The sequence below is a fragment of the Athalia rosae genome, chromosome 5 (genome assembly GCF_917208135.1).
Source record: "Athalia rosae chromosome 5, iyAthRosa1.1, whole genome shotgun sequence".
Taxonomy (NCBI): Eukaryota; Metazoa; Arthropoda; class Insecta; order Hymenoptera; family Athaliidae; genus Athalia; species Athalia rosae.
In genome coordinates this window covers 10,562,786-10,587,975 of record NC_064030.1, presented here as the reverse complement: position 1 = coordinate 10,587,975, position 25,190 = coordinate 10,562,786, and the positions used below count along the sequence as shown (strand labels likewise).

The window sequence follows — 25,190 nt, the reverse complement described above, 5'->3', positions numbered from 1 at the left end:
TGTAATCTATGATCTGCTGTTTCATTCGCATCTACGATACGGTCCATTACGTATTTCTCTGAAGATAACCGAGTTACCGTTGAACGAAGCAAAACAAACTGAACTATTATAACTTCTTATTCTTTCGAAAAAATGTCTTGATTTAACATGGCGATGTTCAAATAACTCTTGTAATTCGTTTGGCGGACTTGGTATTTGCTCTAGGACCACGTCTCCATGTGAACAACAATCATTGAAAGTTTTTTTATTTGACACCCTTTCTACCGCAAAATGTTTAACAGAGCACTTACCACACAACACGTTCATTGGACCAATGTAATGCTGTTCAAATTAGTTAAATTTACTTGTATTGACATTTTGCAAATTGACGTGTAATCTTTGACATGCCCGAGATTGTTGTCTGTATTCTACAGTACTAATCCTTTCAACTTGGTTATTGAAATTGGCGCAATGATTATTAATTATATTGCTTTCAGTATAAATATTATTAGTTTCTACTCGTTCTGCAAAATTGTCATTAACAAGAGAATTTTCAACATCACTTATTGTTAGATCTTCAATTTGGCTCTCCATGAGAGAAATAGTCACATTTTAACCTAACTCTACAATTTGATGTATTAGTCGCTCAGAGACAATCAGACTACTGCTTCAGGCTCACCTTGGAAATGATTTTTTTTTACATTTTCTGCTTCCATGTTCTCAAATTGATCATTTATATACTCAAAAAGTAATTTTTATTATAATATTATATCGCCATTCACGCCGACGCTTGTGTCATCTTGTAATCCAAATGTGAATCGATAATCTTGGTTATCGTAAACATCATATTCATATTTATTCGCTTCGTTATAACCAACTTTCAAGTTTTAACGCAGCCAATCAGCGAACGAATAAAAACTCACAATCAGCTGCGTTCAGCGGCACAATTCGAACATTTCGCAAAGTCAAATTGGTCCACACGCAAAATGCAACGGCACCAATCAAATTCGCAAAATCGCATCGGCCCACACACAAAATGATAAGAGCAACATTGTTGCCGCGACGAGGGCATGAATATTATTGTGGCCAGCCATAGGGTAGCCGATTTTTCTATAAGTTTATTAAACCACCAGAAATATATAATTAAAAGTTTCACAAATTTTTGATTGGGTTTAGCCTTGAAAAATTGTCAAAAAATACAAGACCGATATTTCACGGGATACTTGATCTCCTGTACGGTTTCCGGAACAAGTTGTTCGTTATAAACTTATCTAAAAAATGAGCTGCAGCGTGAAATATTATAAGAATTAGTTTTTCTGGAAATTGCGAAAAATGACGTAAATACATTTTTTATACAGCGAAAAATAATGTGGACCCTGCTCGAAGATTCGAAAATTTTTATTTTACTCATTTTAATTTTTTCAATCTGATTAATGTAATATACTGATCATTGTTCAATTTTCAATTATTGAAAAATATAGCAGTTATTGTTGTTACAAAAACGGCGTTCTGAAAGATAGAAATAGTTATAGGAAAAAAATTGATAATTTCATTTGAGGCAAACATTTATTTTCAGAAACCCGAAAATTTTCTTGCAGGAAATCATGCATTTTTATGAAAATTTTTAATTCCATTGAATGAGATTATTCATTCTCTCAATGATTCAAGGAGATTATTAATTTTTTGAATGATCGGTCATTTCATCTGAGGACATCATTAAGGATACGATTATGAATTTTTCAAAAGATGATTATCGATTTTTTAAGATAATTAATGTGTTTAGAAATCGTTAATTATGTAAATAAAAATTAACGATGTTTGAAGAATTGATAAAGTTTTGAAAGGATTTTTCCATTTTTATGTTAATCTACAATTCTAGCTGACAATGAGTATAGACTAATACGAGAAAAATGAAGAATCACGGCAAATTCAAAACTACAAATTGACAATATGAAATTTTTTTTTTTAGTCTCTCAAAAGTAAAGGTCCAAGATCATATCTGCAACTACTTATCTTCATGCTCTGCTTTGTCTACCATCGCTTTATTTGATACTTGTTTCGTCAATCATATTATTTGTAACATTTTCGAAAATACGTCCTTTCAGCTTCAATTCTTATCAAAAAGTTAAGAAAATTAAAGCCGGATTTAAATTTTTGCCGCCCTTGGGCACTTAAAAAATACCGCCCTATCACTGAAATTTTACTTAAAGTTATACAGTTTTGACATCTTATTTTTGAAAAATCAAAGTCTTTAATCTATTGCAAACAATTTACTATGTATTAAATACTTTAACATAACATATAAAAATAATTGTGTTTAGAATAAACGTTAGTTTTAGTGTTCTTAGCACTATAGACTTTGCACTAATTTTGACTGATTATGATATCACAATAATTTTTTTCCACTTTCTAAATTTTGCCGCCCCAAAAAATTTGCCGCCCTGGGCACTAGCCCCGACTGCCCCTAGTGTAAATCCACCGCTGCTCATATGTGTCGCCTACATACAATGTATTCGTCTCGCGATGTTTATTATGGTTTAAAGGGCCAGCACACTACATTGTAGCGACATGCTATGAGCTGCTGAAAACAGTGGCTATAATAATTTTTTTAAGATTATATGTATGATCCCATAAATAATACTTCGCTGACTCTATGACTAAGTTTCCATCGCGGGTTCGAATCGGGTTAGAGTTGGGTTAGAGTCGAGTTGGCTTATCTGTTTCCACGCGACGCTAGTTACACGATGTCACACCAGAGTAACGGCAAGGTAAAGCTTTTACCAACCGCATAACATCACAGGCAGATTGACATTTGTATACAAATATTAAAGTGTGGTTATGTTATCATAAGACAGTATGGATCCTCGCGCGTGTATATTAATTTCGCAGTATTATGCTAATATGCAGAAATTGTTTCTTATTTTACAAAATCGGCGACGGAAAACAGCGCAAAAGTTATGGCATGCAATGTGTATAATTATGAATACACATATGCTTGGACAAGTTTTCATTTTTTCCTCTACTTTCTTGAAGATTTCTGAAGTCTTAAACTTCTTCCCGTCCATTAGGTTTATCACTTGTAATTCGTTTATTATTGCCAGAAAGATTTCCGATTCATCCACGTTCCAGGCTACAGGTTTTTTTTTATTTTCATTCGAATAATAATTATCCATCTTCGAAACGAAACGAAACAAATATAAACATCGGTTATGGAACAATTAATTTCGTACGTTGGCAACACTACGGTATCCGAACTCGACTTTTGTCGTTTCCACCGAACCTCATCCAGACCCAACCATGAAGTATTTTATGGTTGGGTTCTGGTTCCAGTTCCGTGTTTCCACCGTACAAACGCTCACCCCAACCTGACTCGAACCCGATTCGAACCATCGATGGAAACTTAGTCTATGATGACAGCCACTGTTTTCGCCGATTTACCGAGGTAGATTTTCCTATCTACACTCAACGGTTTAGTTGGAATAGTTTTCGCGACTTGCCACCGTGGCATAGGTGCATCTCACGTTCTCACTGGTGCATCTATGGGCCCAACGTCGTCAGCACCATGGGTCAGCACTGGTAATACGATGTAATGAACGAAGATAATGTTTGGTTATGTTTATCAACACATAGGAATATGAAAAGTTGTGTACCAACCGAGAAATATATGACCTTTGACCTAATATCGAGACAAAAAGTAAATCATAACTTATGATTAAAAAAAATCTGCGACGCTGTCATGTTTTTGGTTATATGAAGTAGGGTTGTTCGAACTATGTTATCACGAGTCGTGAGCAGCCTTCTTGTAATATGATTTAGGCAACCATAAAATCGTTAAACAGAAATTTCCAGCTATGGAAACCAACGGAGATAATGAGGTAAAAATGAAATAGTTCACACACTTTTAGTAGAAATATGTTAAATTCTCTGTATCCTTGAATCCTATTCGAGATCAGTCATTCTGGAAAAATCTTCGTCTTCTTAAAGCAGATAGTCAGAGACTTGATAGAGTCTGGCACTCAATACTTTAAAAAAGTGTTGGATTATGACTTGGGCTTGGGATACAATTTGTCAAATCCCTCAGAACACTATTTTTAGTAAAATATATTTAATTCTTGCATATTACCTTTTTTCTTCAGGAGAGAGCTGTACTTGAAGCAGAAACTGTGTACTTGCTTATGAAAAAGGGTTTCCCGATATCAAGAAATGTTAGAGCGCAATGGATGCTTGAACACCTGAATACGACAATAACGATTCAGCGTCCTGGGGTTAACGATGCAGAACCTCCAGAGCTTGAGATAGTGTCGGTACTGCCATTTAATCAGCCGTCTTTTTGGCGTCGAGAAACAAGCTATCAATTCCAGTATAAGATAACTACAAATACATCGCTGATTTTTTTGGCGCACAAGTACAGGATGGTCTTCAGCTTGGATTTGAGTCCTTCGCTTTCCACAGTTGTAAGTATATAGGGTGAGCCATTCCAAACTCTGAGAACAGGAGGAGCCTTATTCTGTTTCTTTATCTGATCAACGAACGCGCACATGAGAAAAGTGGGAACAATGAGAAAAGTCGATTTAAAAATATAACGTGCTCAAGTAATGAAGAAATTGAGTCAAGGTCAAGCACATATCCACCAAGTCTAGCTCCTCCTAATCTCGGAGTTTGTAAAAATTCACCCTGTATATAAAAAATGTAACATGAGTCGGTTGTCAAGTTCGTTTTACCGCTTTCAGGATATTCAACACGGAGAAATCGTCATAGATGAAATTTATTTAGCCACCAAACGCTGTCTAGAAGGCATCACTCGACCTGTAAGTATGAGTTAAAAATGTCTACTCCATTCCACTCCAGTCCACTCTACACTACCTTCTAATTAATTTGACTGTTCCAAGTTTATACCTTTTTAAACATATCACCAGTCTACATGGAACCAATGTTCCATATTTAAACAAATAAATCTGATCACTTTTATCATTTGCCTTCATCAGGATTTTCAGTGTACACTGATACAAAAATTCAAATTGAGATCCCATGAGATTTCCGACTTCCAGGAATTCAAAACCACTTGAACATATGCAGCGATTTGCCATAATTTGTATGGTTCTATTAAACGGATTGTATAGGATATCATCGAATTGTGAGGAATCTGGAGATTGATTCCACAAAAATGCAAGAAAAAATAATTGTAATTTCTGATGAAATTTCATGGGATTTCGTCATACTACCAGCCAGTAATTTAGAGATTTCACGAATCACAAGAACATAACAACAATTTTTCAGTTGTCAAAGCCCAAAAATCCCAGGAGCAATATATGCCAAATTTCGGGAGGGATTACCCTACTTCTCAAATTTTGTAAACTCTTTCCTCAGTCGTACTATTCATTAAAAATTCGTAAACTTCATTCGTAAATTTTTTGAATGAAGTTGCTGAGAGATGAAATCAATATTGCAGTTTCTGATTCCGGGAAGTGAACGAGTCATGCAGCCAGAAATATACGTAACTGTGATAGCTCACACACCATTTTTCACGAGCCCTGCGCAACAAGTTCTGGTCCAAGGGTGGTTGGTCAATGTGGAAAACGTTGGTCTTCTCACTCACTGCATTGAGCAACAATTGAACATCTTGGAAGAAAAAGTAGCTTCGGTAACAGCTATAGCTAATCAGCAACTGGAGACGTTACGATCAGAGAGTGAAAGATTAGTAGGTGGGCTATTTGAGGAAGGTGGAACCTGTGCAAATCAAAATAATAGTGATTCCATAACAAGCATATCAATGGTGTCCCCGGAGGCAAGTTTCATGAATATGCTTCGCTATGGGATGCTTGCTCTTGCTCTGCTGCCGGAATGTAGCTGTGCTAGTGAGTTAAAAAAAATTATAAAACCACTGGATTAATCAATTGTGAATAGAAACATAGTTGATATACTGTAATTTACTCAATGCTTTTCGGATTTTCTAAAGAAATTGATGCTTGCAGATCTGGTTGTGGTGTCAGATGGTATAGTAGGGGTGACCGATGTGCATGTACTGGATTCGATTGTTCAACAATTACGTGCATCAACTGTGGCATGTAGCTTCCTACATGTGGGAAGCACCTATCACCCCCATTGCTCAAATGCTCTAGTTCCTTACCAAGACTTGTTGCATTTCCTTGCCACAGCCACTCTCGGCAACTACATGACTTTTGTACCACAAACTGTAAGTTCATTCTGTTTATATTGACTATCACCCTTTTTATGCTTACACGTGGCTCCTCATTTACAGTAATGCTTGATCTTTGATCATATAATATTCTATTGGTGCATGAGAAATTCATTGATGGAAAATTGAATTTCACAGACTTGCGACGAAGAAGTGAGCATGAACGTTTATCACAAGGGCTTCTTGTGCTGGCAATTATACAGAACAATGTCCTGCGACTTGTCACTTACACCGATTCGTTTGAACGATTGGTACACGAGTAACTCTTTATTTCATGGAAACAGACCTCCCCAATTGCTCAGGAAAAAGCAGATCGATGACAAAGTGACCTGTACTCTGAGCAGCCTCTTGTGTTGTCGACTTCGAGAAGGATACCTCATTAAACGCGTTGGACTTCGGGATAACTGTCTCGAATTGTGTTTTGTATTGCCATGGAAGACTCATATACTTCTTGAGTATTTAGTTAGCTGTCCCTGGCCCTCAAAACCTCTTCCGATATCAAACACAATACATTATACCATTACCATCGAAGGTCAGTAATTCTACGCTCACCAAAAATACACTTCAAGATTCCGCATGGTTAGATATATGATGATTAAATTTTTAATTCCTAGCCCCCTACGAGTTTTTGCACGACATCACTTGCCTCTCTAAAAAACCTCTGAAATCGCAATACCGTCAAAGCGTTGTCTCTAGATTTTGGGGAGCACTATCTGCGCTGACTGACAGTGATGATATGCTGGCACATTTCAGTTGGTTTCCTGGCTCTAGTTGGACTTGGTACAATGTTCCGGAGACAATAAGAAGTGGAATGCCCGTTTTTTATCTACCTACTTACTCATCATCCAGTTCTGTACTACTCAGGTATCTCTTCGTTTTTCTTTATTTCTCATCAGATCTGTTCAGGTCTACTTTAAAATAAATCTAACTTTTCAGTGATCCAACTTTTCCCTTGTTTGGACAAATCTGGCGTCCAGTTGTCCTTTTAGACCCATCGCAATGGGCACGTTGGATGCATTCACAAAGAGTAGCGTTACTATTATCTCACGACCGACCTTTACCACGTCACCTTCACCTGGCTAATCAGAGTGGAAGATTTCAAAGCGTTCAGTGTCGGCAAGCAGCAGCTGTGCTTTACGCTATGCTGAAAAACTGGGCAACTTTTGTACTTGTAGAAAATCACACCTATGTACAATTCATTTACAAAGAAATGGATAAACTTCCCGTATCATTTTCGCTGATACGACTAAGCTGCAAGCCACCCTGTGTTGTACTAAACATAGCATTTGCTGGTGGTACGGAGGGCATAGTTCGACACAACGTCGTCACTAATTTACTCGATTGCTTATCGAAATTAACTTTACCTAACCGACCCACTGAACAGAGGGAAACTCCTTGCTGTATAATCCTGAAAAAACCTTTAGAGAGAATTTTAATCAGATATGAACGTGTTCCCACTGATCTGAATACGGTTGTGTTCCCTGACGGCACGCAACCTGTTCCTGCTAGACTCTCACCTGTTCCTGGAGGATGTTTGACGACTACCCTGTCCAGATATCTTTATCATAGTAGATGGCTATGGTCGGTCAAAAAACCGCTGATTCAGACAGTACCAAACGTCGCATGGCCAAGACCTAACGTCACTGCCATCGCACGCATCCTTTCAACAATCACAAATTAAGTATATTTCTTACATCAGTTTGTGCTAATCCCATGTAAGCAACGTGTCATCATACCCTACCATTTTTTTTTCATTAGGATGCGGCTAGTGGAAGGGTTTTCATTCGCACATTCGGCTGCTGGAGTAATCAATATGGTTTTGGAAGTGCAGATGCAGGGTCCTGCTAGCGAAAACATAACACACCCTTGCATCATTCAATACGTTCTATTTCCACCTCATACTATAGCAGCTCCTTCATCCGAACGGGACAGCGGATCAGAGGAAGATACCGACGAAGGTATTACAAAAAATATGAATTATTATCAATCGAGAGATTTGACTAATAATCGTATCCTGCATCTGATCCTTGCTTATATCTAGGCACTGGAGACGGAGAAGCTACTACCGATGACGGAGAAAGTTGTGGGGACTTTCAAATCGTTACGGAAGTCTGGATTGAACCTCAATGCGGCCATGCATTGCTTCCGATTAATCAAACAGCGGCTTACATGCATACCTTGCAATATCAGCAGATACCAGACGCGGTAAGTAATTTTCAAGTGCTCTCAACGTCAGCTTGAATATTACCTGCTTTTATATCATCTAAATTCGTAAATCATCTACATTGAACTCTGAACATGGATCTTATCTCAAGTCGTGTCTGCTACCTCATGCTTCTATAATCAGTATTATTACCCACACAAAAGTAATGAAGAATACAACATCAGACGGCCTTGCAAAATCTAAATTGCTTAAAATATGATTGTCTCTCATATTTTTGCTCTGGTTTTTGACATTGTGCCAAGAATTGAGAATAATTACATAAATCTTCAGTGAATCATTGTGTCCAAGGAAATATGTCGATTGATTCATTCGAAGCTAGCTTATACGAGCTGATATCATAAACCAATTTCCCGTAGTCAGTATCTGAGATGATATCATATCTCCATTCCAATAGTTGCACAACCTTCTGACAATACCTGATTACTCCAAATTGATAAGGAAAATTATGCCACCTGATCACAAAAGTCTCCACTTAAAATAAATGATCAAAAACTATTTCTTCCATTTATACTTTTTTCGTCCGTCTGTAGCTGTTGATTCTTTTTTCAAAAGTAAATCAGACGATTAGCCATTTGAGATGATTGAGTTTATAAATTCCTATTTTGTTGATAAACATCGATTAGTTGTAAAAAAAATCGCCTGATGAAGTGGCTTATAAAATTTTGTTTCATGGAATGAAAGTTAGCGTTTTAATTATTTTGTCAGGATATGTGATATTTGCTGTACGTGATGAATAAATTGGAAACGTGCATGTAGAGCTGGAATATGAGTTTCTAGAGTTCCTGTAGCCAGGAGTTATCTTAAGCTGTCTTGATAAAGTGTGTAATCAATAACATAAAAACTTATCCAGGCTAGTGGTATTCTCAAGTGGTTTATTTTGTCAAGTATGTCTATCTCTATCTCTGTGCAAACATTAGCCAGAGTTTCTAAAGCTTGTGCAGCTTATTGGTTCAACTACACCAAGAGCTGCCCACACTTTGTGCCCCTTCGAGTTTCTTCGCATTTAACTTGTTTCTATAGATAAAAACACTACTCCCCTACCCTTATTCTCACTCTTAGTTTAAGTCTCATATTTGAAGATTCATCTTGAGCATTCTTCGTGGACTTGGTTGGATTGGAAATTTTTAGTTTACTCTTATTTTTCATCTTCAGATCGTTCAATTCAACTGACATGAGATGAAAAAGCCTGAAAAGTCTTCTCGGAATCGGGATATTTAAATCCTAATGTATTTCATTCTGTGCGTACATATATATTTGGGTCTTGTACAAGTGAAAAATATCAGTTAAAAAAATCTCTGTCGTGAGATATCACCTATCTACAAACTTTACCAATATGGACAAAGAGAACAATTCGATAAACCTTGAGATTATCGATTATTTTCGTAATTTAACACTTGGGCAGCGGTACAACGAATCTTCTCAGCTTTGTATCATGTGGATAGCTCGTGAAATTCACATAGAATCTCTTAAGATTTCTCACGAATTATCATTATGATTGGAGTTCGCCTCGTTTCTGAATTATTGAATCATTCTCATCATTGAAGTGTTTTAGGAATTTCCGACATCTCAATTTCGTTTCAGTCGCAAGCCAGACTTTGATATTTATTAAGTCGTCATTAAATTCCTCATGTCTACGTTTGGCAGATACTGATACGGGTACGGAGATATCTAATCAACTCATCGTTGGTACTTGGTCACTACTCAATATATATAAATTGTTTGCTCAGACTCAGGTCCTAATATTGCAATGATTACGAAATCAATCACTTCCAGAGTCAGTGTAAGATTTTTATTTGAATCTTTCGGCAAAACAAATTAATTTATTCATTGGCTAGATTTTCTACCATTTGACGCTAGATTGAAATGAAAAATTAACAAGTAATATGTTCAGATTGATGAATATTTCCTACGATACAAGACGATATGATACAATCATGAACAAAACGTGGACCTAGTGATGAATTGTAGGTAGCTGAAACTGGAATACCAAAGCTAATAAGTACAGTTGCACAGGAATATTGGTGATTATCGTTGATCAGTAATATCCTTGGAGATATAAATCATAGAGAAAACATGATGGATTTTGACTCAGCCAGGCGTTTGTCACATCAGTTCCTTATCAGTATAGGGGTGGGGTTGGTTATCGACTCCAGGGACCCCAAATGGGGTTCACATATCAGTTGCCACAGGTATATATAGGGCCCAGATCATCACCTGGGCCCACTAGTCTTTCACTTATCCTCCTCTTTTATGATACGGACGTAATTCTTAGTCAAACCTGTGATGCGGTCCATTTCAGGCGAGTGTAAGGGGGTGTTTAGTCGTCGTGTACCGTTTGTTCATTGTATCAAGCTGAATCATCATACATGTGAAGGACAGTTCGAATTCGACTGCGTTTCAGAGACAACAGTGATATTTACAGAATAAAAAAGCTGAATAATGCGGGCGTATAGAAAGCGTTGATTAACATCTACGTGTTTTTTTACTCGATTATAATTGGTGAACTTTGAAAAGCGGGTATGGATTTTTTCCACTCGGTTTACTAATTGTAAGATCTCAACTTACAGATATCACACCTCTGAATCTACAGACTAATGTGATATGATCTTAATTTATCTTAATTTATCTTAATTTTTTTTACTGTGGAGATTTGGCAAACTGGTGGTTTTATACGGCCTCTGGAGCTCTTGAAATTTTCATTCATTGATTTTTCTATGTAATTTAATGTAAACTAATAGAGTGATAACTGTCGAAGATTAAAAGTATCGGTATTCCATTGTTCTGCTTTTAATCTCCGTTTTTTCGATAATGTTAGGTTTTTTAATTGTAGTTAGATCGGGTCGCAATATTGTCTCAAGTGTTAAAAAAATATCCTTCGGTCATCAATGTATCATATGAAATTCTGTGGGTAGTCATCGTCGACAGATGTTTGGAGGTTCTTCTATCCTGAAACAAGACAAAGTCCCAGCCATCCTCTATCGGATAACAACCCGCGTGACTTTAAGTTGGAAGTGGGGATCTAGGCAGTGAGCGATTCAGCTCTCAAAATCTGCCAGATCTAACTCTTCCAGCTCATGGTTTCGTGAACTGGCTTCGCAAGCTTCGTTTCATATTTTTGCTGCTGTAACAAATAGATAGGAAAAAATTGAAGTGCCTCAAAAATTTGAAAAATTCGGGATTTGCAAATTATCTTCCATGACAATACTTTACAATAAAAAAGTAAGCGACAAGGTTTAAGTGGAGCAGTGGTCTCTTCGCTTTGTGTTAAAGTGAGATTCAACTCCTCCAACTTATTCCTTGCTGTTCCAAACTGCGTTGACAAAATTCAATCCCTGTTGCATTTGGTACTATCTTGAAGAAAAACTACCGATTTATGAAAATCTAGTCGACGAACTACTTCCTTAGCAGCTGTTTGTGCAACGCTATGCAATTGACTGCCGTAACACTATTTTTAACCCATGCAAATGTGTATTAGATTTTTATTGTTAATTTTATACTATTGCATTTATTCTGCACATCATTATATCCCTCATTCATTTTTATCTCTAAAGGTATACGTTTCGTTGTATATGTATAATAAAAATTGTTTATCCATAAATGTGCCGTTTGATGTTGAGTGATTTCTTTTCACTCAGTCTAATTTTTTCAATGAGGCTAGACCAAAACCTTCAAACATATTGATGCATGAATTTTTGCGTGATTTTCCGCCTCCTATAGGTATGATTCCAAATAAACCGTTAAATAGAGAATGATGAATTCAATTATTATCAAATGGTATTTCAAGATACTCCACACATATTTTATTTTTTATTTTTCTTGACTATTGATTACAGATCGCTCAGGTAGACGAAGAATGCATAAACGCCCTTCTGACTCTAGAGCATCTGAGCTTGTTAAGTCAAATGATTTCAAAGGAGACAGTTGGAGATATTCAACTAGGCGGTGGTAATATCGTCACAAATCATTCCAATCGAACAAATATTTCAACAACAATCAGCAGAACAGCCCGGCACCAAAGTCCTGCCGAATTTGGTTATGGACTCTCAAATACCGATGATCGGATACGTTCGCTACCCTTTGCTTTTGACGTTTTGAATATTCTACCCAAGTGCCAGCAGGCAGAGCTTCTTTTTTCAGTATTTACGGAGGGTCTGTAACTTCATTGAGAAATATATCCATTGACATTATCCTCTTTTATATTATTGCTTGTTGGTAGAACTTTTCGGAGTTGATGTTTGGTTAAATATATTCTGCAGGATCCAACGGTGAAGAAAGAGAAGGGGCAAATCGGTGCCTTCTGGAGGGGCTCATAGAGCACATAAAGAGGCTTCATAATAAAGAACTGATATTTACTCCTGAAGAATCGCAAAGATTTACCAAACTTCTACTTGCACGACCTCGTCACGATGCTCCCCCGCTTAACTTTCCCCTAAATACAGGCAAGTTTGTTGAACTGCAAAGTAAATAAAACAGCAGCATCGACGGAGATTATTCATTACAGGTAAAGAGTTTCCGAGTGGTTTGATCAATGATTTACCACAGGCAACGTGGAGATGTTTTGTCAAAGGCATTAGCGTCACACATGTAATAATCACTATATTACCGCCATCTGAAGAAGATATCCGACTACTCTTCCACCCTGAAGATCAGAATAACCAAAATCACAGTCACACCAATTGCGCAAATGAAGATGATATTCCCTCGGTCAATCTACTAAACTATGAAAGAAATTCGACTCCTTCGCGCTCAGTCAAGAGCATGAAATTGTCAGAAGTCTCGGGTAGTCCTAGAGCTCTAGATGGCTCTTCTACTCATTCGAGTCCCACTGCTACAATTCTTAGTACTCCGCGACCTGGAGATCGATGTGAATCCGTGATGGATAGTTCTAGGGGATTAACTTTGCCTATTTATGTTTATGATTGCCCACTTGCAGGACTGATTGACGCTCTTGTGAATAAACTAGAATCACCAAGAGTTAAAGATATTTATCAAAACCATACATATAAGGCAGGTGATCTGGTCGGAGAAGATTTTGTTACTCTTAAATTTGGTAGCGATACCAAACCCTCATCACCTGAACCTAAGAGTGACGATTCAGACAACGTCAGCGGAGGTAATTGGATGCTTTTTTATTTATCGAAATCGCAAAGAAATAATAAATAACTGCAATAATTTTCAGACCTCAAGAGTATGAATGACCATTGTAAGCTATTGAGTTTGGCTTATTGCCAATGTTACGTAGTCGCAGTCTACAAATCACTGGTACTTCAACGTCCGCTGAGTTATCAGGATATAGAAGCAGCAGTTGAACAGTGCGAAGAAGCACTGATCGAAATTAACATAACCAACTACCTGTCCTCGGTGTGTCGACACTTGAGTTCAATCAGTGGAAAAAGTCTTGGATCTTCACCGTCGTGTAGCGATGCACAACCTCTGCATAATCTGATCACGGAAAAGTTCGAAAGGATAATGAATGGTGCTTTCAGGGCTGTCCCTGCACACCCAGAGTTTTATTTTTGCTCTCCAAACTGGAGTTCAGATAAAATGGTCCGAGATAGCTTTGCTGGTATTTTAAAAATTGTATCCGCGATTCACGAGTATAAAATCCAAACCTTTTTTCAGGAAAGAATGGATTTGTTTCGGTCAGACAGTGAAGAAGAATTAGGAGGAGTGACCTTCCACTCGGACATTATTGATTGTAAAGTAGATCATGGTAACTCTGAGGGTAAGCCCAAAGTTCTGTTGTGATATTTTATGTGTGAAAGCATGGTATTCCAACTGCAATATTTATTCAAGGTAACCAATTGAACTCCACATGGCCTGGGGCAAGTCTTCAAGATGAAAATAGACTCTCCAGTTTGGCATCTACACAATCTGTTAGCTGTGATTTGATGGAAGACGATAGCTCAAGTCCTGAACAACCTCTGTTTTTGCAGCTCAGTTGCTCAATTCATTCACGATCTAGTCTCGATACCATTTCAGTTAAATTATTACCCACATGCTTTATGGAAATTTTAGACCAGATGAAGTTAAATTTCAAGAATCATAACCCAGCAGATTTAAAAATAACCCTTGATATAATCTGTCTGAATCTTCCCAGTGAAGTCTTAGAAGTCAGTCTTGAACAAAATCCTGCATTACGAACGACCTCGTTTTGCAGTGCTTCTCCCCTTGGAAGCACTCGCACTAACAGCGAAAGTAGTCCGGACTATGATACGCAATTGTCGGGCACTGACGCCTTGCAGGACAGAATACAACACCTGCCTCGAAGGCAACATAATGCGGTATCCACTTTAGTCGATGAGATTGAGTGGCTTTTGAGAGATGAAACCGCAACCGCGCTTCTGGATCAAACGATGCTAATGGATCAAACGTTAAACTTAGTTTCGCGACATATTTCGGAATCCAATGGAAGGCCCAGCTGCTCAATGGATAAGGTACCACTGCAATTTGTCTTTCCAACAGAATGCTGTAGTCCAAAGTTTATAGAAGAATTGAAAAAACTGGAGATTGATCGTTATCGGATACAAATGGAAGACAATCTTTTCTACTTTACCAAGAATGTAAACCAGTTCAATGAAGAGGTGGAAGAGCAGCATGAGTATGAAAATATCGATCGCAATGGATCTGCCTATGGCGAGTGAATATGATTATGTATTTTCGTATCGTTTAATCTTGATGTGGTTGTGTTTGTATCCTCATAAGTGAAATCATTACAGACGATGCATTGCAAGAAGGGTCTGACGAGCCAAAGCAAAATGAAATTGAGCACAGAGTTAGTACAATGAATTCTGGCGACCTACCGAGCTGTCATTCTGAAATATCTAGTTTAGGAGATGGTCAGGCTGGTACCGACGATGGATATGAAGGGGACAGCAGTAATTCAGAGGATGATTATCACTGGTTGATGGACCTTGATAAGCAAAGAACTCTAATGCCCAATTTCTGGCTCATTCTGAAAGTTGAAACCGATCATGTCAACGTCTACTTTCACTGCAGGTGAGTTTGCCTCTATCGTTAAATCATTTGTTTTGTGTACACCTGGTTGAATTCAAATCTCCTTAACCTAGGTTTCTGGAGCTAGCCTCTCCAGAAGTAGATCGCTACCGCCAGATCCAAAAAATGGCCATATCTCAAATAAAGGCGATATGCAGGCGGGTAAATCAATACCTATTGTTGCAAAGCCTGCACGATACAAGGGTGTGTGATCCACTGCTGGAGCCAGAGTCAAGTGAAGACTTTGTGTGGCGCGGAGAAACCGGAAGCGAGTCAGGCGCCTCGCATCAAAGTCAAACCTCGGTAGTAAACATGGCGCCAGGACTCTTCCGGTGTCCCGTTGTATGGGAAGTCCCATTCTGCTTGCATCCGAGGCTAAAAACTGGACCCGGAAGGCCGGGGCTTTCTCGCGGGATAAAAGCTTTGCAAGCGGTGCTCAACAGATTTTCTGTCAATAATCGAACCAACATGTTTGTATATCAAGACAATAATGACAACGTCTTTTACCTTCGATTGCATGAGCAGATAAACGAAGCCAAGCCGCTTCAAAGCAAATTATCCGAGAGTCATGAAAGATTAGGAGTCTCACGTAGCAGCAGCATTACTTCTCTTTCACAATCCAAAGGAAAGGAAGGATCAGGCAATGAAGTTTTGGGTGTAATAGACATAAGGCCAAGGGTACGATCATTTGGGGAGAAGGAGAGTAATCTTCTGAATAAATCGGACGATTTGATAATCCTGATGGTTCACGGTATATCAGACGCAGGACCTGAGGTTAAATCAGAATTGGCACAAGTTCTACAAAATCGATTGGACGATGCTGTACTTGAAGTTCTATCTGTGATGTTGGCTCGAAATCCTATGTGCAAGTTGGCGCCAACTGATGTTCACTTTATTCAAAAAGAGTATCAGACTCCTGAAAACGTTATCCAGTTATTAGTGCCGTTGCATTGTCTTCCACATATCGAAGCCCTAGGGTACTACTTACGACAAAATCTCTTGCAGTTCTTACACAATCCTAAGTATACAGACCCGAGGGCCCACAATCATTTTCAAGATTATACCAAAGATTCGAGCAAACGTGTCTCGGAATCTGACGTTTTTTTGTACAATCAAAGTCATTCCAGCGGAAGTAGGGGCATTGCCTGTATCGCTGTTGGGATTGTTAACGCAAATGGAGATTTGATAACAACTAGTAAGACAGAATGGTTTGATTCTGAATTTCCAAACCCATTGACGAATGAACATTTCCAGAATATAGTTTGCAGCTCTCTATACGATAGCCAAACACATTCTGCTTCAACTCCAGATGCTTTGATAGAGTTCAGAATATGGAAGCAGGGCCGCGTCAATTTAGAATCCTTAACCCAAAAATTGCGCGCAGCTGTAAGACATGCGACCTGGGACTTGGTTACGGAATACAAACTACTGCCAACTGTTTTAACTGAAGAACTTCAGAATGATCTTTTGATCGACTGCGCCGTTGCACACAAAGAAACTCAAACTCCAATGAAAAACAAGCAATATAAGCCTCCAATTTCCGATGCCTTTCAGCTGACCCGATATGATGTTGGAGAAAGTGGAACGCTACACCAAGTTTATAGGACGACTCTACAGCACTGGTTCCAATTCGCTTTACAGTTGAATGTTCCTGCTGTTAAGAAACATACGGTTATTATGCAGAGAAGACATCCAATTCCCGTTATTGCAAAAGAATTACAAAGCCTCATACGTGGTCATGCTCCAGATACATCTTCTAGAACTTTTGTGCTCTCGGAAAGACAGCCATTCATCGATAGCAATTCATCTTACGAAAGCATTTGTATGGCCAAGTCTTTCCACATGTCTGACAGCATTGAAAGTGCTAACGGCGTGTGGCTATCTGTCTTTAAAGAAGATAATATAAGCCAAAGTGTGTATGTGCCCTGTGATTTAACCAGAGAAGATCAAAGTCCCATAAAATGTCTTCTCGTTGCTAGGAATTTCTATCAGTGGAAAGCTTCACACAGCCAAACCATCGAACCTGAAATCTTGGTGCCAAAAGATCAAAAACTGCTACAGAAATTCAACCCGCTAATATTGAAATCCAGTTTTGTTCCAAGGCAACGGTTCCTGCTTGCTAAGATTCAAAGTGATCACGTGAGTGTTGAAAATTTTCAAACGATATTCCTTGTGACTCATGTCTAAATGTTTTCATTTACAGATTATTATGTATATGTACAATTGGTCCAAGGAACGTGCAGAGAAGTTAACCAAGCAAGTGACCAGTCTTGGCAATTGGCTCTCTTCTAGATCAAGTTTATTCACAAACATAGTGATGCAGAAGTTGGGAATATTTCACTATCAATCGATGCAAGCCTTTTCTCAAGAGGACAGAGGACCTTACTACCAGATAACCGACATGGAAACCTTGACTAAATTTCCAAATGGGCTACACAACGATGGTAAAGAATGGCCCAGGAGTTCAGCTCGTACTCATGGAAAGGTCTCTATGGTATCTTGGAATCCTCGTATCGGTCAAATTTTGAGAGACGTGAAGCCCAGTGGACCCTATCCAGTCAATACCGTAGATCCAGTAATCAGAGCAGCATACCATCTTCAAGACTTGCGTCATCGTGACAAGAAAGTTAAGGGTAAAATCGAAATATTTCTTTTTGAAATTATCACCAAAATTATTGCAATGCGTAATAAAACATGGATGAACTTACAGAAGACTTGAAATGCCTTGGAGAAATGTGGCAGAGCCGAGTAGCGACTTCGAACATACCCATATCATTGGCTACTTTGAATCTATTCAAACAACACTCTCGACTTATCCATTACTGCCATACTCCTTTACTTTTCTTATCTCAATGGCGACTTGAATCAGCAGCTACTCGGGATCATTCTCTTGCCCAGCCCTCGACCACTCTCCAATCTATGTCACAGTCGCAATCTCCACAGTATTCTCAACCACAGGCGAAAACTTCACAGGCCGGGTCGATCGCAACTACAACCGAATGGCACAAGGAACTTTGCGTTGCTATATTACAAGAGTATAAATTGTACCTCCAAACCTTGGGTTTTAATCACGTTCGAGTAGAATTCCATAAAAACGTGTAGGTAATTTTCACTACTCTTGTTAGATAGACGATAGACGTCAAGAGACGATTGAAGCATGGAACAAAATTTTTTCAGAGAACAAACTCAAGATCCGCATCAGACGTGTTATCTCCAGAAATCGATGCTGGGTGGCGTGTTATTGTACGAAATTCTACTCCGTGAGCCATTTTTTATTGCCAAAGTACGAGTGATCGAATGTAGTAGACTACAAACAAAGTCAAGCAGCGCCCTGGTTAATCAGGTAAGTTAATTCGACCTGGGTCTCTGTATATTTTCTTCAAATGGCACCGATGGTCCTGTTTACACTGATAATATTTGTTACTTGTCTCAGTTTATGCTCAGTTTTGTGGACGCGTGTGACAAAGTCAAGATTGATATGCATCTCCATTCATTTACTTACGATTTTCACCTCCGATGTATCCATTCCTACATTGCTGGCAATGGTTTATGGTCTCTGCAAGAAGACTATCATCTTACCCACTTTCTCGATGATTTCAACAAGTACTACAGCAAAGCGCCCAACTACGCGAGGAACCTCGTGTACAGTGGTAAATAAAAAGAAGTTGGTCTTCTTGTAAGATTTCAATGCCATTGAGTTTTATTTGAAATTTAAATTTTTCTTCCAGATACAGTCACCGTGAATAACTTGGCAACTCCGGCTCGTACGCTTTACTCATACCTTCTCTCGCACGAAAAAGCTTGCGGCATGCAAGTTTTAGGAATGTCTCGTGACTCGAAGAAGGATAAAGAGAGTGAGTTTGTTTTGGTTCATCTACAAAGCACACCTCTGGTGAGTTATTGTGACGCGCAGGATATGAAGCACACGGATGATTTTGACATTACATTGATAGTCTCCAGGGTTGAACAGCCCCCTCAATTTGAGAGAACTGAGATAACTTTGAAATATTATCTGATGCTAACTAGCAAACGAGAACTTTACCCAAAGAAAGAAGTGCAGAATAACAAGCTGGGCAAATTTCGCACAGTCTATAGTGTCGCTAGATCGACGACAAACTCGTATGCCGAAAGTCCCTTAGGATCGAGTCCGGTGTCACCTACACCTTTCCTGCAACATAAAACTCTGAAAAATGAACATTTGACCAGCTCTGTGGATTCAAGCGAAACCCAAGAAGGTTCTAAAGAAGGAGAGTATAAGCTCGAAGGACCCAATAATGTCAACAATACTCTTGCTCCAACACCTCCACCTGTTCCAAGTTCTCCGCTAACGCAAAATTCAAGCCTACCGAGAACTTGCCCACCAGCTCTGCAAATAAGACAAGAATCTGTTAATTATTTAGGTTATTATTCATCTCACGAACAGTTGATGCAACAAATGATGATGTCACAAGCCCAAGCGGCCACAGCAAGAATAACGACCATGATAAAAGATGGGGCTCTTCAATGCCGCACGCATCTACTATGGAATAAACTTTTAGAGAACAGATCCACCATGAGTTATTTAGAGTTCAACGAACTCTGTCGTCTTGCACACGTGGATCCTCTGTCCAAACTTGATCCTAGACTCAGCCCGCTTCTTAATCAACCATTGACTTGGTATCAGTCCCTATCCAAGGTCCTAATCAACAAATATCAGGATCATCATAAACTCTTCAATGCACCAGATGGTAACATTAGCCATGTTGTAGTTCTTCATCCGAGTTACCTCCAAGCATTCATGATGCTTACTATTGATCTACATACTTCTCGAGGCGTGAGTATAAGTAACTTTCACTGTTATGCATGTATTTTATCAGAGAGGTATTTTTTATTTCGAATTTTCTAGGACCTGTGTGCGGTTTATCGGAAGCCAGCCGAACTTGCAAGTTTGCCATTTAATTTGGGCGATGTGTACAGTCTGATCGAGGGATTTCTTAACGCTTGTTGTTTTCATTTGTGGATGGGTCTTTGCAGCCAATAATTAGTCGTCAGTAAGACCTTATTTGATCAGTGCTATATAAAAATCATTGCCACCTTTGCGAATGTTGCGGTCATGTTGCGAGGCCAAAACAAAGCGTGATGATAATTTTGTTATGATAATCAAAAGGTAAGGAAAGATAGAATGACCCTGTTTTTGCGGATTCGAAGACTACGAAATTTAATTCCAAAAAGTAATATTAAAATTAGTAATACGTAATTGTTTATAGCTGTAAATAGACTGTCGTGATTTGTGTCTTTTGTAAGTGTTTTTAGTTTTATGATATTGTTATTTCATCAAATAGTAGATTTGGTGTGAGTGGTTGAGTTTATTGCAGGATTAGCTCAATTGCAATCGTTATTCATACGAAATTGGTACAGAAGGTTTAAAAACTACACGAAAAGTAATTCGTAACGATTACATTCAATGCCCTGAGACTATTCAAGGAAAAGATTTTCCATAAAAGTTTTGAACGAAATAGCGGAACCTGTAAAAATATTGATGAGTCAAAGATATACTTACTCTGTATTGTTGAAGGGAATATTCGCAGAATACTATTGTATATCTACTTCACTGCCTTTATACTTTAATTGTAAATAATTGAATACATATATATTTTTGTTTTACAAAATATTTGTCACCGGTTGATTCCATTGTAGATTTGAAACTGTAATTATCATTAAGGAGGGAGTAACGGTAAATCAAAATGTAGACAAAAGTTTACGAAATCATTGTTGGATTTATTTAAATTCCAGTAACAAGAGTTATCGATAATATAATTACGTACTCTGAAGCTCTAGTCAGTGGTATTTGACTATGAATCATCTTCGTGTATACCGAAACGAAACGAGGATTTACGACCTGATTTTGTATCGGTTATATTTACATTTAAGCTGGCCTCTGTTAAATCTGTATCAACTTTCAGCTTAGCTCCGCTCTCGGCTGGGATGCAAATCTGTCAACACCAAAACTCAATTTACGTTTTACTCTTTGATTGGCTTTCGAAAAAAAAAACTAAATGAAAACTTACCAGTCCGATTTCCTTCGGGTTATTTAGCTCTTTTGTATCTTGTTCAAATACTTTGATATTTATTTTGCCATCTTTGACTTCTGGTACATCCAGTTTAGTTTGCCATTTAATTGGGACAACGGTTTCAGCTGGTATAACAATGGGTTCGTTGTCTCCGATTTGGATATGAAGTGATTTCTTCAGAGCATTGACTTCTGCATTCGTTGCTTGGAGACTCTGATCCCACATTCCATGAGAGAGTAGTAGAGCGGCCTGCGTTGCTGCACCGATCGCCATAGTCTCATCTGGACTCCACTTTCCTGTGAGCACTTCACCATTTGCGAATAGGGCGCCGATTTTATCCTGAAGTTTCGGAATTTTCATAGTACCTCCGCAAAGTACAATTTTTCCAATATCCTTGGCACTAAGTTTGGTCGTTTGCAGCACTTTATCAACTGGGGCTATGTATTCAGATATGTTTGAGTTTATCAGGTTCTCAAAGCGAGCCCTAGTTATATTGTGGCTGAAATCAACTCCGTCACAGAGTGATTCAACAAAACAATGCGCCGTCGATATCGTTGACAACACATGTTTACACGTTTCCGCAGCTATATTCAACTTTGACATAGATCTTTTGCTTTCCATCGGATCTAATTTCCACTTACTCATAAACTCTCCGGCCAAATATTCAGATAGAATTCTCGTCAGCTTATTACCGCCCAAGTTAGGGTAATACGAGGTTGATATAACTTGGTAGATGCCACCAACTATTTGAATCAAAGTTATGTCGCTACTCAAGCCTCCTATTCTGTAGACTAGTGTGTAACTGCAAGATCATCAAGTGCAAAAGAATAAATTGAATGTATCACACGTAAATAGGGTTTAAAGAGAAACAAAATAGCTACCAACCAGGATTCTTTTTTATCCTGCCCGATTCCATAGGCCAGACATGCAGCAGCGGGTTCGCTGATCACTTGCAATACTCTGAAGCCAGCAGATATCGCAGATTTACTCCACATTCGTATGCTGTCTGGGTTGAATCTGAGTGGTACACAGAGCACAACATTGTGTTCGTTATCGTCATGAGCTGCGGTTGTAGAAATTGCATACATTGCCTCAAATATCTGAGTAGATACTTCGACCGGGTGTATTTTCTCGTTTTTCTCATTTCGTTTAATTAAATATTGTACTACGTTATTCTCTGTTATTATTTTGCAAGGGCTATTTTTTATCGCTAACTCCAACTCCAGGGGATCTATGTCTTTGTTCATCAATCGTTTATTGTTCAACACTGTAACGGGGCCATTTCTAAAGAGACCAGCCTTTGCCGCCAATCCGATCACCTGTGAAATAGCGAACAAATAATCTGAAACTGTTCCATTTTTGGAACGAAGTTCCTTATCGCGCGTTGCGAAAGGGGGCTAGACGGAAAAAATTAAGACCTTTTTTGCTATAGTGTAAGCCGTGCGGCGAGCGCGTGTTTCTTTGTCTGTCTCTCTATCTCTCTTATAGAAAGCGAGCCAGTCATTTTCGTTTCGTCTTTCTATTTCGCATTGACAAGTGTGGTGTCGCGACGATTATTTTTGTTGAGTGTATACAGGTTTTTTGTACATAATAAATAATAAAAAATAATAACAAAAATGAATACTGACAGTGTTTCTGCACAAGTTCCGGATGTTGCTAATGGAGTTAGGTAAGTAGAGATTTTATACAGACGATAATAAATGCTTTTGTATTTTGAGCAATTACGCATTATAACCTCTCTTTACTATTGTGCTAACCAAGTCATACGCGTTATAATCTCGAACGCTTAGCGGATACAACAAAAATTTAGATAAACTTTCAGTCATTTTAGCCGGTGATTTTAACATCAACTTCAGTAATGAAAAATCAAAACCATTGCTACAGTTTCTAGAGAAAGAATTTGATTTAAGAATAAACAATAATCCAGCAGAGTCAACAACAAAATATAATACTACCATTAATGCAGTTTTTTCAAGACATTTAAATAACATAGAATCCCAAACATATGTTTCCTACTTCAGTTACCACAAGCCAATTATTACTAAAATTGACCCTACTGATTAAGTTTATATTACATTATATTTGTTAATAATAAAAAAAATATTATAACTTGAAAAAAAATAAAATTTTATTACAATTCCTTCACTAATTAATCGAAAGGAACTTCGTTCCATCCGGGTGTTCCTTGACACCTGTCAAGTTTTTTTGAATTGAACGTAATTATAGACTCTGAACGTGTTTTGGAGCGGTAAAATTTCTGTGATATAACCCCAAATTCAATGAACTTATTGGATAGATGAGATTTTACCTCTTCGAATTCATTGAAGGCGACAACAGCTGCCGTAACCCGATCCCCGGCTTCATTGGCAACGACATCAACATTGTCATCCTGGTAAAGCAGATTTCAAAATGATTATACAGATATTCGAATAGGTTAAAAGAACGAAAGTGCGTCCGTGTGTCAAGCACGCGTGGCTCTTAGTAGTTAAATAATTATTAGTACTGACTGTATGTTGGCCTTCGAAATCTTCAAATATATTTATTACCGTATACTTATAATGGGTGTTTTTTGGTTCACGAGAATTTACCTTAAATATTGCAAGACATGCCGACGTATTCCCTAAATAGAGACCGAAGGCCGTTGCAGATGCCATGTCTGCCTATTGTACCCATGGACGTAAAGGTGCCTTTTCACTCGCGTCGAACTGACGCCAGGCTGGCGTCCCATGATCCGCAATTTGTTCCGGACCCGGGATCTGGAATCGTTGAGTGTAGACAGGAACAACGCTTCTACATCGATGGCCCAGGTGGCTCTGGTAAAAATCACATTTACAAAACTATAAATGCAATACTGTATGTATAGCATTTATTGAAAGCAAAAGGAAAAAATGTGATTACAATGACATTCACATGAAGTACAGCAACATTGTTATCACAGGGTAGAACAGTTCATAAGACGTTCGGATTACCTGTTCCCCTCTATTCAGACTCAACATTTGCATGAAAGTTCAATCTCAACAAGGAGAATATTTGAAAAAAACACACTTTATTGTCTGAGATGAAGCTCCAATGCCACCCAGGTACGCGTTAGAAGTTATTGATAAAACATTACGCGACATAATGAATGATGATATACCATTCGGTGGGAAAATTTTGATAATGGGTGGCGATTTCAGACGACTTGTGACAGTAAAACATGAAGTCACTGACTATAGGATACAACTGCCAAGTGTTGACATCTCATCAAACATTCGGACACAAACTCATCGGTCCGTAACAAACCAAAATAGAGCCAATTGACTCCTGGCGTACCGAATATTTCTTTTCATATTCATCGGAGAATCGACACGTGACCCGACGGTACATACGCATGCGTTTCGAAAACGGGTATGATCGAGCCGATCGAAGAAATCAGTTGAAGGACGAGACGAAGGACCGAAACACGAAGAAGATCCTCCCGTTGCCCTATCGTCGGCGAAGTAAAACTATCGTGAGGAAAGTGTAAAAAGTGAATCTACCGTGCCTTACTGAAACCTTCACCCACCCGGTGGCTTGCCCGGAGGGTGGCGTGAAGAGAGAAGGAAGAACTTCCGGATTTCGTCGTCGCACAGGCGATTTGGCCGATCCTCCCGTTAACTTCTTTGGAAATATCTTCTTAGAGGAGATCGCTACCGTCATCGTCATCGCTTTCGTCCTACCGTCGTAGCATCGTCCTGCCGGATACCATGGTCTGTTTTACGTGATT

General features: G+C 38.5%; 2 protein-coding genes across 6 annotated transcripts; one reads left to right on the top strand and one right to left on the bottom strand.

Annotated features, from left to right (window-relative positions):
* The first annotated feature begins 1,957 nt into the window (after positions 1 to 1,957).
* On the top strand, positions 1,958 to 21,140 carry LOC105685558 (KICSTOR complex protein SZT2-like). 3 transcript variants are annotated; one of them, XM_048655820.1, is made up of 24 exons: positions 1,964 to 3,565; positions 4,116 to 4,433; positions 4,710 to 4,787; positions 5,429 to 5,834; positions 5,952 to 6,172; positions 6,314 to 6,707; positions 6,790 to 7,039; positions 7,112 to 7,852; positions 7,934 to 8,133; positions 8,217 to 8,380; positions 12,233 to 12,548; positions 12,656 to 12,838; positions 12,901 to 13,512; positions 13,579 to 13,946; positions 14,022 to 14,124; positions 14,196 to 15,035; positions 15,119 to 15,398; positions 15,470 to 17,534; positions 17,599 to 18,028; positions 18,106 to 18,493; positions 18,573 to 18,738; positions 18,829 to 19,045; positions 19,124 to 20,208; positions 20,281 to 21,140. In XM_048655820.1, the coding sequence occupies exons 2-24, from the start codon at positions 4,155 to 4,157 to the stop codon at positions 20,413 to 20,415; spliced, it is 9,921 nt and encodes a 3,306-aa protein (XP_048511777.1). In that variant the 5' UTR covers positions 1,964 to 3,565; positions 4,116 to 4,154; the 3' UTR covers positions 20,416 to 21,140. The 3 variants fall into 3 exon arrangements, with proteins under 3 accessions (XP_020708005.2, XP_048511777.1, XP_020708001.2); XM_020852342.2 differs by having other exon boundaries at positions 1,964 to 3,854; XM_020852346.2 differs by lacking the exons at positions 18,829 to 19,045; positions 19,124 to 20,208; positions 20,281 to 21,140 and having other exon boundaries at positions 1,958 to 3,854; positions 18,106 to 18,497; positions 18,573 to 18,698.
* Positions 21,132 to 25,138, bottom strand: LOC105685567 (heat shock 70 kDa protein 14). Of its 3 annotated transcripts, XM_048655824.1 has the most exons (6): positions 24,415 to 25,138; positions 23,953 to 24,258; positions 23,754 to 23,834; positions 22,331 to 22,764; positions 21,443 to 22,247; positions 21,132 to 21,367 (listed from the first exon to the last, which is right to left on the bottom strand). In XM_048655824.1, exons 2-6 carry the CDS (start codon positions 24,097 to 24,099, stop codon positions 21,227 to 21,229), a joined length of 1,608 nt encoding a protein of 535 aa, XP_048511781.1. In that variant the 5' UTR covers positions 24,100 to 24,258; positions 24,415 to 25,138; the 3' UTR covers positions 21,132 to 21,226. The 3 variants fall into 3 exon arrangements, with proteins under 3 accessions (XP_048511781.1, XP_048511782.1, XP_048511783.1); XM_048655825.1 differs by having other exon boundaries at positions 24,034 to 25,138; XM_048655826.1 differs by lacking the exons at positions 23,754 to 23,834; positions 23,953 to 24,258; positions 24,415 to 25,138 and adding an exon at positions 23,581 to 23,716.
* Between the last annotated feature and the right edge of the window lie 52 nt (positions 25,139 to 25,190).

Coding starts and splice junctions, on each gene's coding strand:
- LOC105685558 (XM_020852342.2), top strand. CDS start 3,831: ATGGAAACCAACGGAGATAATGAG. Junction 13,513..13,578: donor TTCAGACAACGTCAGCGGAG/GTAATTGGATGC, acceptor AATAATTTTCAG/ACCTCAAGAGTATGAATGAC. Junction 14,125..14,195: donor AGATCATGGTAACTCTGAGG/GTAAGCCCAAAG, acceptor TATTTATTCAAG/GTAACCAATTGAACTCCACA.
- LOC105685567 (XM_048655824.1), bottom strand. CDS start 24,099: ATGGCATCTGCAACGGCCTTCGGTCTCTATTTAGGGAATACGTCGGCA. Junction 22,765..23,753: donor CCTTCAATGAATTCGAAGAG/GTAAAATCTCAT, acceptor GCTATTTCACAG/GTGATCGGATTGGCGGCAAA. Junction 22,248..22,330: donor CAGGATAAAAAAGAATCCTG/GTTGGTAGCTAT, acceptor ATGATCTTGCAG/TTACACACTAGTCTACAGAA.